The following is a 17,740-nucleotide window of genomic DNA, read 5'->3' on the forward strand; positions in this document are numbered from 1 at the left end:
TAAACATTTCCAGGGAGGAACTTCAATAACTCCAATTCCGGTAAAGTGCTATGTGAGCATTTTGACAGATGACTGAAGGGTTGCAAGTCAATCTGCTTATGTGTAGTCAATTTTTCTCATACAAGTGTATTAGAGCAGCTAACTACACATCTAATATGAGCAGTACTGTAAGTTACCGTGTGCGTAGTGTCTATTGTCTGGTTAATTTAAAGATTTTCTTATCTGAATATAAATTGGATTTGCAAACTGGTTCCCATTGACCATAGCTGGTAGTAACTAATTTTAACAGAAGAGAAATATTGATCCCCTTAATTAAGTTCCTTCAATAACTGACTTTGTGGTTTTCTTTTGATTTTTCAGGATCAATACAAATTCTGCTATGAAGTGGCTTTGGAATACTTGAATTCTGGCTGATGGCATAAACAGCACAGACACCGTTCCTCCTTTCACCACCACAAACAAAGCAAGTCGTTTCATGATATCTGTGTAAATGAGATGAAGACTTCTCAATGTTACGCTTCTACTGCTTTGTATAATTGGCTCTTATTAAGAGCCCAAAGAGATGTTTATAAAACTGCTTGCACTGCCCATTTTCCACTATTAATGCCGCTGCTTGACACCCATATGAGCGTACACCAAACCACATGGCAGTTGTTGAACACTGTATTCATACGTAGCCATCGATGTGGTGAAGCAGCATAGTCCTCTGGTAAATAAGAGAGCACAATTATATTCTTATGAAGGAATTTGTACTTTTCTGTTATATTTCGTTGCCTGTGATTCTCAGTTATTGTCACGGCCCAGTGTACATTTCTGTTCTGTGGAGAATGCTGTCTGGCATTTTGATAATATATGATTTTACTTATATTTGTATTCTAACACGTGCATAATAAATGAATCATATGTAGCTTATCTGAACTAATGGAAAGACGTACCAAATCATGTTAACTTTGTTGACTTGTAATTTCTATCCACTTTGTACCATTTCAGAGAGAGAATCTTGATAGAAAAAACGTTAGAAAATGCAAAATACAGGATGCTCAGATTAATATATCCAAAGCTTTTTCATTTGTTTATATTGTAAATATTTTTCGATTTCATCAAATTATTTATTCATTAAAATGAATTTTTTTGTGAAGCACAGTGAGTGACAATCATTTTTATTAAGCCCTGGAAATGCTTACTGTATGATAATATAAACATTTGTTTACCTTGTATGGATTCTCAGCTCAATAAATGATTACATACATGATAAAATCTTGTTTAATTTAATAGCACTTGCCATCTGAGTGCCTTCCAGTAAACCTCTTTTCAGATTAATTCCTCTAAATACTGATCTACCTCCAAAGCATGCTCATTGTGTGATCTAATGTTGATCCAGCCAATGGCAAGATGTGCCATGCCAATAAATAAAAAGAAGAGGTGAATTGTATGTGTAAAGCTGCACATGCACAAATGGAGAACCTGAAAATTGTTCTCCTCAGTGAAGAAGAGATGATGTTGGGCTTGCAGTACTCAGCCTGGTCGCAGCATGTTCATGCTTCGTGTTCATGGACACAGTGCGGGAAGTGCAGCAGTGGAGCAGCAAGAAAGGGGACTGAAGCAGCAATGGCTTGCTGTACTGGCCTTTGGATTGCAGATCTTTCCCACCCAGCAGCATCAAGGAGAGATTGCTGAAGCTTTCCAGAGCTATATGGAAACCCAGTGCAAGGAAGTTGCAGACCGCAGTAATTTCAGCTCTTAAAAAGATCATTTTAAGATGCCATCTGGGATGGGGGCAGCATCTATATAAATGTATCAGTCAAAATGTTTTGAGAGCCTGTAAATCTAAGAGATCCAGCCTGGATAGAATGACTCACAGCTTGTCAAGTGCCAGTTCAAAACCACTGCAAAATTCAGATCTGAAGACACGAGGATTGGCTTCCTCTGCAGCTGGAAAGCCTCTTTTTTAAAAGAAAATTGCTTTTAAAATGTAGCTGACAGCTACAGGCCATTGCTATGAATTGCACAGAGGTATTGAGGACCTTGGGAAAAACAACCCCAGCCCTGAGAAGAATAATGGTCCTCGGGTAAGCCCTGTAGCTCTTCAGCCCGTTGCAGAATATGCTCTGATTTGTGTGGAAACTTCAGTGTTAGGTAAACAAAACCAAACCTCTAATATATTCCTCACAACCTTCTTGACAGACCAGGTAAGCTAGCCGAATATGTTTCTTCATAATAATTGTGAAAAATTTGATGTCCACCATGTATTCATTGAAATGTCCAGTATTTCCTGATGGTTTCAAGGCTTGTAAGACAGTTAAGCACACTGAAGGAGCGCTAGGACAGAAGGTGACATAGGCAACATGATCCCAGGTGAGAAGATAATTTATTGAAATGCAGCAAGAATTATGGCAATCTCTCCCAAGGACAGAGAATGCCAGACATTATTTAAGGTACAGGATTCCTCAAGACATGCTTTGCACGGGTAGGTCTTGGGGGAAGAGGGGTGAAAAGAGACGAGGAGGAGGGAGTTCTGCAATGTTGCTTGTTTCGTTACTGTTGATATGACTAATTTTTTGTTGTTCTTCTTCTGACATAGGCATAGTCAAACCCATGTTGCAGAGTCTGTAATGTTGTCCCAAAAGGCATTCTGTGAACTGCAATGCCTTAAAATTGGAGCCAGCTCAAGAAAACACAGTAAGCTGCTTTGTGTCCTCACTCATACTACAGCTGCCAATCAATACAAATGATAAAAAATCCAGGCTTAGGTAAGATATTTTAGCAAGAAGGGAAACAAAAAAAAAAAAAAAAAGACACATAAGGACTTCAGGAGCTGGGGACAGAGAAAAAGTAAAGAATCAGAACAGAGCAGAAAGAAGAGACAAACGTGAAGGGCAGGTATTCAAAACGCAGTATGGAGCTTATGAAGGTTACCTGGAGGGTGCTATTGCAAAGGAGGCAACAGAAAGAAAGCTGCAGTGACAGCCATTTTAGGTGTTCATAAACCACTTTTTAGGAGAACTTTGTAATATCACAAGCCCAGTGCAGCTGCAGAACTTACAGAGACATCAGTCCTAGTTTGGGAGGAATGGAGGAAGGATGTTTTCTTCAATCCCCGCTATATAAGTGATACATAAATGAATAAAGAGTTTCTTTAAATGGTTAGCCATATGTATTGCCCAATTCATCATCTCTCCAGGGCTTGAGGTGGATGATTTTTGCTAAGCTCTTCCAAAAGAGCAGCAGAGCTGATGATGGTGAGAGAGGTTATCACATTCTCTGTCTTTTTAACAGCAATGCTCCCAGCAATCCTTCCTGGGCTTCTTTATCAGCAAAATGAGTCTATCACTGGCCGGGTAGCTTCACGGAGCACTAACACAAAGCTTAAGAACTATGTATAGTAAGACTTAAAAATAAGTAATGGAAAATACAGTTCATGCTGAAATAAAAAACTTCCCACCTAGCTGTACACACTGAGACTCAAAAGGTGTCTGTGCCACAATGGCTTGGTCTTTTCTGATGGCACTGTGCAGCATCAATACCACCTTCATTCTGAATTTCTCCTTCAGCTGGTTGGGACTCATCTTTAATATATCTGAAATGATCATTTCTCGTTTCACTATCTGTGGACACCCCCCCAGGTCTAACCGTTTACTGTATATGTCCACCCTGAGTCAACACTGTTGCTTTGATAACACATAGCAAGTGACAAACAGATTTTTCCTCTTTGATGTGTGGCAGTGAGGATAAATGGAGACTTCCAGACAAAGCTATTCCAGGCAGCATCCTTTCATGGGGCCTGGAGAGGCCGTACTAGTGGCAACCTAAAGTCACTTGGCATTAGCCACTCTAAAACTCACCAGTGTCAGCTGCTGACATTGAATTATGGGGTACAGTTGGGTGGTTGTGGTTGTCTTATGTTTCCACCCCCCCCAATTGAAGGATGACTAAAGGAAGCCAATGACTGTTGCCCTGTTTGGGGCAGAGCACCAGTGACAAGAATTTAAAACCTGACAGACCATGTGAAAAATAACACGGTTTTTGTTGGAGCTCATTTTCTGTTGTTTGCTTGTTCGTTTTTCATAGCCTAGACTTTATCTAGGTTAGGGTTATATGGTGAAATCCCATGCTCATGTGTGAATTTGCACTGCCTCGGTCACCCCCACGCTGTCTGCAGGAGACGTAGCCACAAGCTGCAAGCAGACCTCTGCTCACCTTTCACGTCCTCACCTCCAGGGCACCTCTCCAGCTCCTCACCTGCCCTCAGGGCAAGGCTGTTGCATCTCCCAGGCCGGGCAGAGCAGGAGAGGTGCTGCAATGCCCTGCACTGCTTTCAAGTCTGTATCTTGCAGAAGAGAGTGGCACCACAATGGCCCTCCTGGAAGATGCATTGCCCTCTGGTGTCATGGTCCCACCTCTCACCCCAGGATCATGTATAACCTCCACCGTGAGCCTCCAGCCCACATCCCTCCCGGTCTTGTCACCAAGGGACGTGATGCTCTCTCTGGGTAATAGGCATTTAGACAGGTAGAAAGGAGACGCAAGGCTGGAAGAGGTTGGACAGAGCCTGACGTGATTTTTTATTTTTTTTTAAGATTGTTGATAGTACTCGATGCACAAAAGCACAGAAGAGGTATGCTTTGACAATGAAGAGTGAGAGCTGCTTGCTGTAGCTTGTCTAAGGGAGGGTGTCAGGGGAGATGAATATCTCATGTTCACTGACAGGCTTTCCAAGCAATAACATTTTTACTCCTGAAAATCTCCTACTGTTGTATTTTCAGTAGCAGCTAGAAGGCTTTTAATTGTATCTCTACAGTCCTGATATTTCCGGTAATTGTTTTCGTTGTTGTTGTTACTGTTGTTTGTTTGGGGGCATTTTTTTTTTGGTGAAGTTATGCTCAGAGGCCACATTAATACTACTGCCAGGCCAGAGTACATGCAGTCAAAACTCCCAGTCGTACAAACGCTTACATTAATATCCCCTTGTCTAATCCCACTTGTGCACAAAAATCAATCTGATAGTCACATACATTTTGCATTTGAGCTCATCCATCCTTGTACATGTCATGTCCTGATGGCGTACCGGGTCTGGCTGGTATCAAGTTAATTTTCTTCATAGCTGGGCGTAGGCTGCTGTGTTTTGGATTTGTGACCAAAACAGTACTAGTAACACACCAAGGTTTTAGGTATGGCTGATATGGCAAACTGCTGTGTGAGGCTTAGCTGCTGGACAGGGTCACTCCACCATGGATGGCACAGGGGTGTTTGTAGGACTAAGCTCCACAGCCATCAGTCAACAATATGCCTAAACAGTTCTAAATATGGCCTTGCTTGTCTTAAAATGAATAGGGTTGCTTCCTTGCATAAAATTAAGCACATGATCTAAGCATGTCATTAAAATAAACCTAAATAAACACCAACGTCAAGAGTCTAGACTGAGAGCATCAGCAAGGCATTCACTTATAACCAGGCCTGGAGGCAGGCTGACCCATTCACTTAAAATGAGAAAGAATTGAATTGAGTGTGGCAGAAAATTTGGGGATGATACTTGGCCTTCTCTCTATCCACACAGTACTCAGCAGCTTTCAAGCGTTATCTATAACCAGCAGTTACTACAACAAAAGCTCTGCTTGTATTTCTGCTCTGCCATGAATGAATGGTACAGATGCATAAGAGCCCTGCCTGTGATCTCCCAGACCTGCACGAGTGTAGATGTTGTACAAGGAGGTGGCATTTGACCCTGACGAGCTGCTTCCCCAGAAACTATTAACTTCAGATAACTCAGAAGACAGAGCACCATGCTGGATCACGTATTTAATCGCATTACACATGGGGTTAGTAATTACAGCCTCCGAAGGGACACTGGGACGTATCCAACCTCGAGTTACTCTCTGTGCTTGTAACTTTTAGAGGTTCACTTGAACTCACAGAGAACCAGCCTGCTGTTGTGCCCCCTTGAAATTCTGATTTATATGGCATATAACAATCAGCCTATAACATAAAGCCTTCTGGGGATGAGAAGTCTTGGGAGTGAAATATAGTTACTGCCTTGCCACATGCGAAGCGGGATTAAATTTGATGCCGGTCCTTGAAGACTTCATTATCCGCAGGTCTTTGTGCTCTTTATTCTGTGCAGGTCAGTGCGAATGCCTGTGAAATTCTCGCAGACCCAGGCATAAGGAGAATGACCTTTGTTGGCCATGTATACAGGAATTTCATCAGCATTATGCGCTACATAAACCACAGTGTAGCTTGGACGTTTCTTCATACGGCCCGGTGATACTGGAGGAAGGGGAGGGGAACGGCACAGATGCGGCTACGTTGGTGGATTGCAGCCTTGTGTTTGGGAATGGTTACAGTCTCCATCTGAAAGCAATCAGTTCTTGAGCAAATCCTCAGGGACAGCACCAGTAAAAACATCTGCCAAAGGATTGCAACTCTTTTGCTTCATTATTTTCAATTTGTGTATACATTGGCCTTCTCCTGGTGAAATATGAGCGAGGTACAAGCCATTCCCCAAACAAGCTATTCTTCACATCCTGGTACTGCTAACTCTCCTGTAACAACCTCTGTCGTGATCTGGCAAGAGGATAGCACATGCCCAAATCCCTAGCTCTTTCAGTAACAATAAATGAATGACCAATTTGCCTTCTGCCTTCTCCAGGCTGCCTCACATGGAGCTATACCACTGTCTGACAGCCAAAAGGGGCAGCGAGTGAGTGCTGTTGTAATTGATTTGAGTAAAAGCTTCTGGTATGTTACACTGCGCTGCCTTCCTACCAGACGACAGAGCTTGCTGGTCACACTGTGCTCCCCCCCCTTTCTGTTTGTATTCCTTCCTTCCTCACCCTTGCCAACGTCCTCTCTTGCCAAATTGCTCTGACCCACATTCTGAATCTCTGAGTACACTTCAAGGACCAGTTTGTGGTCATCTCGCGTCTGTTTCAACCGACAGCTTTGCCAAATGTTTCTTCTCCAGCTAGGGCCCTCGTTCACGTTGACAGCACCGCTCTTCCGCCCACTGTCCCACCGCACTTGTCAGCCGGGCAGCGCATCGGCTGCTGGAGATGGACGGGGTTTGGCTGGCTCGGGTGGCGTTTACCTTCCCTACCCTTAGACACAACGTTCCCTCCCCTCCCAAAATCTCCTCTGTGAATACCCTCTTTCAACATTCATGCTTGCTGCGTGAGGTTTATGTTTAGTTGCAATGCTTGTGAAGAATTAGACGCCCTCTTCCAACTGGTGCTGCTGCGACAACTGTATATTTATTTGTTACACTTCATCTCAGCTACCCAGACATAATTTAGTCCAACCTTGCACATAAAGCTACTGAATACTTTTTGTAACCAAGCAGTCAGAACAATATTGCGATGTAATTTTCCACAATCAGCTGTGTCAATGTGCTGAGGTTATGCTGGTTACCTCTAAAGGCGTCCAGACAAGAGCAGCATCTTCCCATTACAACTGATAAATGGCTACATGATTTGGCACCAGATTATTCAGGCAGACAAATTAACTTCAAATATTAATACATTCAGCAGCCAGGCAGATAAATTGCTCGTTCTGCTCGTGTCAGAGTGGTCATGGGAAGGGGTTGCTTCTGCTTTCAGGAAACCTAACCTTCAGAGCAGCGCTCAGCCAGGCCAGCAAGGCCATCAATCAGATAACGAAGTTGGCAGCCATTAAATGGATCTTCGTTTCTCTCTGGAAAAAGAAAAAAGAAAAAAAAAAAAAGACTCAGCCAACCTGGCTGATGTGTACCAGGACTGTCAGAAAGCTGTATTTCAAATGAAACGCACGTGCCAAGGCTCTGCCCAAGGAGCCTGCAAGAATCTGCCTACCCTGAGCCTGTATTTTACACCTAACTTCTCTCAGAAAGGATGAATCAAGGCTCAGTGAATAGATTTAAAGCATTTCTGTTTATGATGATATGATTTAAACAATTAGGAAATGGAATAATTGTGACTATATATATATATACAATTATATAGAGTTCAAATTTGAAATGCTGTGCTCAGCTGATGAGATTGGAAAATCCCTGGATAACTTTAACTCTTTGCAATTTTCAAACTTTGGCACACTTATGTATTTTTTATCTAACAAAAATGCTCTCTTAAAGCTGCCAGCAACTGAGTCGAATATAGAATTGGAAGCCAGTCTATCAGTGTAGCATATCGCTAGATCAAATAAACTAAAAGGAAGAAAGACATTAGCACACATGACATGATACTGGCTGTGTTAAGTAATTATTGTGCTCTTTGTACTCATTTAATTGTCTGGTTGTAGAGCTTCAAAAAATACTTCTAGTGAGGGAATATTTGAAGAAAGCCTTTAGGGGCGAATGTAGAAGCCAAGTTGACTGTTGTAACACAACCAAGATAAGATTACAGATATAAATTCTGTGTTCAACAGGCGGAAAATGTGTTTATAATTTTATCATTGTACTCAAGGCTTCCTTACAATTTATATCTTGGTTGAGTATAAATACATTTTATATACAACATATGGCACTGAATTTAGCCAATCAGGAGGCATCATTTGTGCTGTGAGTGCTAAAGCAATTTCATAAATTATGCAATATATTTTGTCAGTAAATGTATAGATGGGAAAGTCATTAACATCACAAATCACCCCTTATTGCTGTATATGTTAGCATATTTCTTACTACAACTCACAGGTGCAAAGCTCTAAATACATTTTGCATGGTGATGAGGTATTGCAGTCGGATTCCGGAAGACTTTTAACGGGACCGACCTACTGGCACGGGCTTGTTCCACCACCGGACCTGGAATTACTTGCACTGCTCCTCCAGAGCCAGAGGTAAGCCAAAGCACACCATGCTCTGCAACCACGGGGTGCATCCACATCACTGACTGCTGCCACCCACCCCATGCCGCCTCCTGGGGTGCCACGCAGGACCCTCGGGGAAGCCCCTTGGCCAGCCGCTGGGTTCCAGCTGGGGTGGTGGGATGGGCCCTGGCTGCCAGAACCTGCCCTAACGGGCCCACGGGGACACACAGTTCGGCCCAGAGCTGAAATCAAGGTTTCTGTCTCCAAACTCTTCCATACAAGGACCACTCTGCAGGTGAATGTATCATGCTTTTACCTGCTTCTGCTCTGGGGTGGTGGCAACAGAAGCTGTTGACAGGAGCCAATGGACAAAATGGACATCGCTGGAGCTTCAGAGGACAAGTGCAAGGGCTCGGTGGTATAACCAAGCATATCCAAGGCATGAATACGCTTGCAGACCTTGACCTTCCCGTGTCCGGGGCTATAGCAAATAAATATGACCAAGACTAGGTGTATATCTTCTCCAAACTTGGTCCCCACACTATGGCTTTCTTTAATTTAGGAGATGTAAAGAGCAATGATGCGGAGTTACTTTAAACAAAGAGTTTTTATATCTCTAACAGCAGGGATATAGTACAGAAGATCCGTTTTTCGAAAAACAAATGGGCAATGTGCATATTTAATTTGATTAAGAGATTGCCTTCCCTCAGAATAGACTGCAACGAGGCAAAACCTGGACTGCCCTGATTGCTTGAGACCAGAAGTGCAGTTTGGTGCCTCAGGAACATGGATGCGATGTAGTGCAGGGTGTGGTGAAGAGCTCTGAATCTTCACAGCCCCTTTGCTCTCTCCCTGGCCCCGGATCCCACTTGGAGAAAGCTGGCCAGAAAAAACAAAGGCAAGACACTGCAAATACCTCCCATCTTGCTGAAGTTAGTGCTCAGACTGTTAGGACATAGCCTATTCAGGATGCTGTTGCAGACAGATCTGGCTGCAGGTCGCAGGGCAGGCCCTGCAGGCCCGAGATGCAGCACACGAGGCACAGGCCCACGGCACTGGCACATCTCCTGTCACAACAGTGGGCAACAAGGGGACCATGGGGAGCTGCAGGTCCCCCGAGGGCTCCTGGTGATTCCCGGGGGCAGGGTCCCGGCAGCAAGGCCAGGATATGGAAAACCATCTTCTGCCGCTGCCCCCAGGAGTGCTGGCAGCTCCTCGTAAAGCAGGGAGTGGGCAGGAAATGCTGCGCTGCACTGCACACAGCATGTGGACTTTGTTTTCCCTTTGTGGGGTTCGTGCCACTCGCTGCTGTTCTTCTTGGCTCCTTCCCGACGTATTTTGCCAGCAGCTATGCAGATGCTTTGTGGAAAGAAGGGGTAGCATCCAAATTAAACTCTCTCTCTGCAAGGCACCATAAATTGCCCTCATCCTCTTGCTGGCATCAGACTGTGTAGTGCTGCCATTTTGGGGTTCTTTAAATGCAGCTCACTTACCCTAAGCACATCCACATATATCTACATCTATTTTGACATAGATTTTTTTGCTTATGGAAAAGGGCAAGTGCATACGACTAGTTTAACTCATTTGTATTACTTGCTGCCCAGACAATTCTTCATAGATTTGTTTAAAAAAAAATGTTGTGACTTCTAATATTTATTTCACAGGAAATTATTTTTTCTATATGTGGAAAATATATCATTATATATTATTTTTTCTATATAACTATAGTTTCCACTGCACGCACCCCTACCCCATCTATTCTAGTCCACAAACAAGTTTTATTTCTTGTTTGGAAGGAGAACCCCACCACCACCATTCTTGAAACCATGAGCAGTCTTCAGAGTTTGATTTTAAAGGAAAGGCAGTGGGGGAAAAAAACTTCGAAAATTTTCACGGGAAAAAGCGTTGCAAGCACCCCCTTGTGGTCCAGAATTACCAGACCTGAGACAAGCTCACATTTCTGACTTTGTTTCTGGGAAGCACCAACACAGCCTTGCTCTTGTACATAAAACCCGGAGTCATCAATATTTTTTCCGACAGATATTCACAGTATTAAAGAGTTTTAGAGAGATATCAGTCTTCAAAGCCTGGCCTTCATCAGTGAAATGCATTTACAGAAATAGCCACTTCTCTGATTCCCCATCTCCCGGGTTAAGTAGCTTTGAGCCTTGAGTCGAGGCAAGAGGGAGGTCAAAACCACCCAGCTTCATAAGGACACTTTACCTCACTGTATTGCACAGTGTTTGTAGCTGATGCCAGCCTGCTCAGCTGGAACAGCACCACTGATGTGAGCAGCGTGCTCCTGTTTGTAAGGACTTCTCTGAGCATCTGACAGCAGCAAGGCAGCTCGCTCCTCAGTGCGTCCCCCCTGCCCGAAGGCTGCAGTGGGCTTCACTTGGTGTTGCGTTGACCCAAAGGGAGGACATCGCCATTTGCTCAGCCTGAAGCAGCTGCAGTGGTTTTGTGGTGCGAAGCACAGCGTCATGTCCTGGGCTTACCGACCTCACTGATGAGTCTGATGAGAGACTCCTGGTGCCGGCACTCGGCCCGCCAGCACCCGCACCCTTGTCCTGTGCAGCAGGGCAAAGGGAGAAGTTTCCCCTCTCGTACACAGCAGCGCAGGAAACACTTCTGCTGCTCTGAAGGATGGCTGTGAATGATAAATGACATAAGCCAGAAATGTTGGCAAATTAAAAAGTTTAATTTATGATGATGCATAATTCTAGCTGCTTAGCAGGTGCGACGCTGCTGGCTTATTTGCAAACCGGGCAAGGTAAACTAGATGGAAACGTGCTTTTCAGCGAGGTGCTAATCAGGACAGACCCCTGGCTCCTGCCGAACCCCATGTTCGCACCCAGCATGCTGTGCCACCAGCAGAGCTCACCGCCGACCCCACAGGCTCACGGCTGCCCACGAGGGCTGCTCGCCTTGTTGGCTTTGGCAGCGGCTGGCAGGTCTTCAGCTAGCCAGCTTTCCCTTGGAAGGGCTCAGCTCCTACAGCATTTTCCCCCAGCACAAGAGCTGATGGCTGATTCTCAGCAGGAACTGGCACGGCTCCTTGGCTTATTCAGTATCCTACAAATAGCTGCTGAGTGAAGCGATTCTGGAGAAAGACAGAAAATAACCGTCTGGAGCCATTCCCTCCCAGTGTCACAGCAAAGTTCATCAGCCAAGAGATTTCTTTTGTATTCATAAAGAATAACATTAATCTCTGTAACAGAAGAAAATTAGTCTCTCTGTGCAGCAAGGTTTTACTGCCACTCCTGGTTGCTTCTATACTTGCTCAAAAATCTAAAAACACCTGAAAAAAATGAGTCACGAGAGGTCCAGGACCTTCAGAATAGAAATTGCTACACCACTTATGAGGAAATAAAAGGCACTTTTCAGGTCTACAAGTGGCTGTAGCCAACCACACTCCAGATTAAGTGTTAATATTGGGAGGGGGGAGGGAAATAAGTGCTTATAAGAAGCTAGAAGACACTGGCATTGACAGCTCATGTGAGGCATCAAGGGCTCAGGGCCGTGCTACAGACCCAATCTGGTCCTTCAGTTTGGTTATTTCACCTCTTTTCTCCAGCTGTAGGACACAAAGAAAGAAAAAAATACCTACCCTATTTAGTAATTGCTTGGGAGAAGCAGGTAGTGCAGAGGGCATGGGCGCAGCCATGAGATATCTTTAATTCAGCAGCAGTGACTGCAGGAAAGAGCAAAGCAAAGCGACCGCTCGTGGCATGGTGGCTTCCCCTGGCTGGGAGCAGGTCAGGCACTGCCACCCTGCCTGGGCCAGCTGAGGATGTGGGACACCTGAGTGCTGATTCACAACAAGTGCTCTTTTTAAAAGACGCAGCTTACCTGAGAAGTGGGTGGGAAGAGGATGCCGTTCATTATTGAAGAGACAGAGAAATAAGAGCAAAAATGAGTACAGTAAAAGCTGCATTGCTGCATTTGAAGTTGGGTTTCATCAGCACTCTGCAGGCAGGACCTTCCTGTGACATGGTATGAAACATCCCTGCATACTCCTTAAAATACCCTCTTTGGGTGCTGTGAGAGTTGCGTTGCATTTTCCTTCCCTTTGGTTCCCATCTCTGCAGGTCTCTGCTGGCTCATCAGCCTTACAGGCAGAGCACCACTGTCGGATGAAGAAAGCGCTGAAAGAAAACCAAAACCCACCGCCCGGAGGGGGCCCAGTTAGAGGATAAGATGGGTTGAGTGGGTGGTCGGCCAGTCAGGAGCTCTCCTCTCATCCTCTGCACAAGGCCTGCCACACTGCTCCTTCCAGGCACACCACCCAACACTTCAGTCGGGTGCTCTTCCTTCCCCTGCTCCCCGTGTTTGCTTTGGTTTTGGTGGGTGCTGTCACTGAGCGAGGCTGAGGCTGAAGGGCAACTCGTCTTCCTACCAAGTCCTGCTCACATTTCTAACTCAGCTGAATCTCCTAATTACTGTCTCCTCCACCTCCCATTAGCAGCTCCCTAATAGGGCATGAAATAGGAGTGAAACGAGCACTGGATTTTGGAGAGCTCAGAGTAAATTCCTCCTTCTGGTTTGTCATTGTCATTTATTTTTGAACTTTCTTTCCCACTCCTTAAGTCCTTGATTCAATCCTCAGCTCCCATGACACTTTCTTTGCAGCCCAGATGGATATTCATTTTTCACAGAAGATTTTGTGACACACTATATCAAATACCTTACTGAGAGCTCAGAACTGTTTAATCGATTTCATTCCAACCATCCATTAATTTAGTAATTCTATCAAAAAACAATCCAGCTTGGGTGGTACAATTTGTTCTCTCTAAACCTGCACAGATTATTTCTTGGGGTTTTATATCTCCCAGACATTTATGGAGCTCTTTTCCCCTTAGTATTCCATTATTTAATGTCAGACCAGTCCTAGACTCACCAAAAGGTACACTCTGACAGCTCTGGCAGGTAAGGAGAGGTTGCAATATCCTTCCCATCATTTTACTGCAGTATGGTGGGAATCAGCAGACTCCTGACTTCAAGACAAATGATGTCCTACAGCACATGGGGAATCCGAAGGTTTCAGTCCTGTCATCGCAAGAATCCCGATTACTGTTTTTTCTCCCGAGAGTTTTATATCTAAGTCCCCCCTGATTTTTTCACCACCTCCTGAAATCCAAGCATCTATTTCATAACACACTGCAGAGACCTTGCTTGTAATCCCATAGAGTGACACTCAGTGTTCCCAAACAGCAAAGCCTTCTGGTATTTTCATCAGACCATCAACAGAGAGCAGTTTCTAAGAGGAGCATTTTTAAGAGGAAGTATTTTTGTTTCCTTACACTGAGAACTGGAGCGTACCAAGACAGGATAAACACAGTAAGCTTGCAGACATATTTGATACTCTCGTACACGTTAGTCAAGCAGCTTCAGTTTTATCTTCTAGGGGAGTAAAGCACCATAAAGCCCAATGGTGCAGCTGAGCAACGAACTGCGAACAAGCAGTCCCCTTCACTTCATCAGACTGCAATATTTGGACTCTGTTGTGGTATGGGCTCTTCATTTCTCAGCCAGGGTACTGAGCAGCCGGGGTGTTTCACAACCAGGCTCTCAATGGTGCTCACCTGTGATTGCACGCACTGTCGCGCAGTGTTGACCGCCGAGCAACTTAACCTGCAGTGGGTCGTGTCTGAGCTATTTTCTTCTGGCAGCCCGTAGAGAACCCACAAGGTGGGATTAACAATTTTCAAGCCCAATTATTCAGGTGGCAGGTCTGAAATACAATTGTTGGAGGGTGAGGGCTGTGTTTTACGCTCCCATTAAAGAGCAGGAGCTGATCGCCACATTGACGTGTGTGGGAACAGATAAGCCCGGGGCTTGGATCTTGCTCTGAACTCTGCTGGGTAAGGAATTACAAAGATGAGCGCCCTCTGTGAGGTTCTTAGTTTTGTCAATAAGAAGACTAGAATGACTCCGTACCAGGTGCCTGGTTTATCCACCAGCTAGAGGAGCACAAAAAGGGCTCTTTGCTGAACACAGTCCAAAGAATACAGATTTGAGGGGCCTGTGATCACTGCTCCTCCTGAAGAGCAGGAAGAAAGGAGGTCCTGCATCTTGTTTGTTGGCACTGCCTTTGGGCTGGTTTAGGGCAGGCTGGCTGAGGTGCAGATAAACTCACTCTTAGAGAGAGGTTCCTACAGCTCCTCCTGATCCAGAAGCAGGTGGCACAGGTTAGCGTGGGCTTAACAGCTCAAGTCAGAGTCAGCTTAGGAACCATCGTGCTCCAGTTTTGCTGGCTTTATTTCCTTTCCCCATTTTATTTTTTTTTTATTTATTTTTAATGAATGTTCTGATAGCTTAACAGCCATATGGTTTGCATTAGCTACGTTTTTGCTTCACACGGGACATCCTACATCTCTGTTAGTATGGGTAATCAAGAACTGCTTGCATGATGCCGTGGGGGACAAAAAAAGTTGAGAACAAATGGTCTATAAAGCATGCCTTATCCCCCCATTTCCCTTTGCTGTTTTCTGGTCCCAGTCCAGATTTTTCTTCCCCCTAGCTAGATATTTTTGAGAACCAGTCAGCTTGAAAAGCACCACCAGCACAGTGACTTAAGCCTGGAAGAGTCTGAGGAGTATAGAGAGCTGAAAGAACAGAGCAGGGGGGGAAGCAAGTGCATGTATTTCTCAACTCTCACAATAACTGGAGAAAAAAAAAAAAAAAAAAAAGATGGGCAAAAGGGTGGAAACTGCACTTGAAAAGATCTGTTAACATTTTATTTCCAAGGTAAATTTTCCCCCACATCTTCTTTTGACAAGACCAGAGATGGTTCATGTGTACTGCAGAATCTGATGTAACAAAACACATTCATGCTGAACAACCATTTTGATTTCTGTATGCTGTCTCCTTGTCATACAGAGACACTATCAACACCCGCGTACAGACCATGGACCTCAGCCCAGCAGGAAATCCAGAGGCGCTAACAAATCTCATTTAGCCTCCCCAAACTTTGGTAGGAAGCTGTGATTTTCAGTGTAAATAACAAAATGGCCTATGCACGCTATTTCTGAAATGTGAGGACGGCGAGACCTGGGAACTGGCTGGTGCCCGGCCTGATGTTTGCTATGACTTTCTGTAAAAGATCCCCATTGGGAAAGAGATTGAGAGCCCTCTTCCTGGGAGCGAGCCATCACAAACAGCACACTCGCTCCTTCCTGTCAGCCAGCTTCGCAGAACTTGCCTTCTGAAGCTCTCGAATAGTTCTGCTCTGCTTATTTGCACAGCCCATCACACAGCATGGTGGGAGGCATTAACTATCATTTATCCTCCTGCTTCCCCCGCGCCTCCGCAGCTAGGTTAACGTGTGTCTGAAGGGCAGCAGAACCATCCCCCTGAGCCTCGGAAGGGTCCCCACAATGACAAGAGGCATTTCCAGGCTGGGCTGAACTTATTTTATCGTTCCCTCTGGCCCCTCTTTCCTAGGCCATGGCCTTTGCTGGGCTGTGCTCCCAGAGACGGAGGTTTTTCTCAGGAAGGTGCAGACAGCAATGCCTGGATTTTCCCTTTTCATGTCAGAATGGCTCCGGGCTTGAAATGATTAAAGGTGATTATTCCGACCACTAAGGCATTCGCTGCAAGCTTGCCAACTGGATCCCATCTGATTTTCGTCAAGAAAAACAAAGCAAACCACCATTTCAGTGGCTTAGACTGAGGTGATGATTTATATTTATTTCAGTAGAAAATTTAAACCTTCATGAAGAGGATAAACTTCTGCTGAGACTGAGTGACAGATCCGAACATAAGAAGCTTTAGCATTTTATTCATTTATAAAGAGTATTTGTATTCACTGTAATGTGCAACAATTCCAAATAACCATCTTTTTTTTTACGTGAATTTATTGAAATAGAAAAAAAAAAATATGTTACCAGAAGCCTGTGTTCAGAAATCCACTATTTGCAACATATTTTATGCAAATAGCTATCTTCAAGGCTACTGTCTGGGCCGTCGCTCTTCAAAGGAGGGGAGAGAGCTGTTGCCAGAGCGAGAGGCCAAACCTGCCACCAGCAGAAGTGGGGCCAAGTCCTGATTTCACCTTGGTGCAGGTGATGCAATGCACTGACACGAGTGCTGACAACCTAATGCAGGTTTAAATAGGTTTGCAACCTTAAGAAGTTTCCCTTGCAATCGTATTACTACCACTTCACACCGTGTCTCTGCTCCAGTTCTGGCCTGCGTTTCCTCCTGCTTTTTGTTTCCTCCTGAACTGTGGTTTATGATTAAATAAATAAAATGGGCAAATATGAAAGGCTAAAGTCTTTCATCCAGTTCTTCAGAGGTGAGGAGCCAATGTCCTAACCAGCATCATCACACAGTAGTCATCTTGAGAAAAATGAACAGAAAATAGGAGGAAACCAACGTTTTGAAAAATAACCCATAACTTCAAAAGAACATCAATCTCCCTACAGATAAAAGTACTGAGGTTAGAGAAAACTGGGGATGTTTAGTGATTCAGTGGGAGAGCTTTTCAAAGCCAAAATTGGAGCAATTGCCTCCCAGACATTCTTATTTATTATTATTGTTTTTATTATTGAGTATTTGTGCTTCAAACTTTCTTCTGCAGTACCTAAAAGAGATGATGACAGACACTAAAGGAAACCCTAAGATAGATATTTTAACTAAAAGGATGTGAAAAAATAGAAGCTGATTGCAGAAAATCAGCTACATCATCTTTTTTTCTGTGTGTGTGTCTTAGATGCTGAGTTACATCTCCAAACTAAATGTCTCCAAAAGTTGACCGCAGGTTGACACGTCTGTTTTGTGGCAGCAGCTCTTCAGGTTGTGACATTTATTGTTGCTGCTGATTTTTTATTCTGTACTAGGATAAAAACAAGCTGTTTCTTCTGTTGTTTGCACAAAATGGAAGTGTGTTAAAGTGCCTGTTTTGAAAAGCAAAGTTTCTGGCTTGGCACGTGTGCAGCTGTGATTCCTGGCGAACACGGCGCTG

The 17,740-nt window shown here is 44.4% G+C and overlaps 1 protein-coding gene and 1 long non-coding RNA gene across 13 annotated transcripts in view; one reads left to right on the top strand and one right to left on the bottom strand.

The window, feature by feature from the left end:
* The window catches only part of PTPRM (protein tyrosine phosphatase receptor type M), a 482,484-nt gene extending 481,227 nt beyond the window's left edge, over positions 1-1,257 (top strand). For all 12 annotated transcript variants that reach the window (XM_083826617.1, XM_083826619.1, XM_083826620.1 and 9 more), the window contains one exon: positions 361-1,257. In XM_083826617.1, coding sequence (XP_083682743.1) covers positions 361-414 — 54 coding nt within the window. In that variant the 3' untranslated portion in view covers positions 415-1,257. The remainder of the gene's footprint in view (positions 1-360) is intronic.
* Positions 1,258-8,138: 6,881 nt separating this feature from the next.
* Positions 8,139-12,761, bottom strand: LOC310895249. Its single transcript, XR_014580583.1, has 3 exons — positions 12,625-12,761; positions 12,383-12,466; positions 8,139-11,422 (listed from the first exon to the last, which is right to left on the bottom strand). It is a non-coding gene; the product is annotated as an uncharacterized lncRNA (long non-coding RNA).
* Positions 12,762-17,740: the final 4,979 nt, after the last annotated feature.

Source organism: Anser anser (assembly GCF_964211835.1).
Source record: "Anser anser genome assembly, chromosome: 2".
NCBI classification, from domain to species: domain Eukaryota; kingdom Metazoa; phylum Chordata; class Aves; order Anseriformes; family Anatidae; genus Anser; species Anser anser.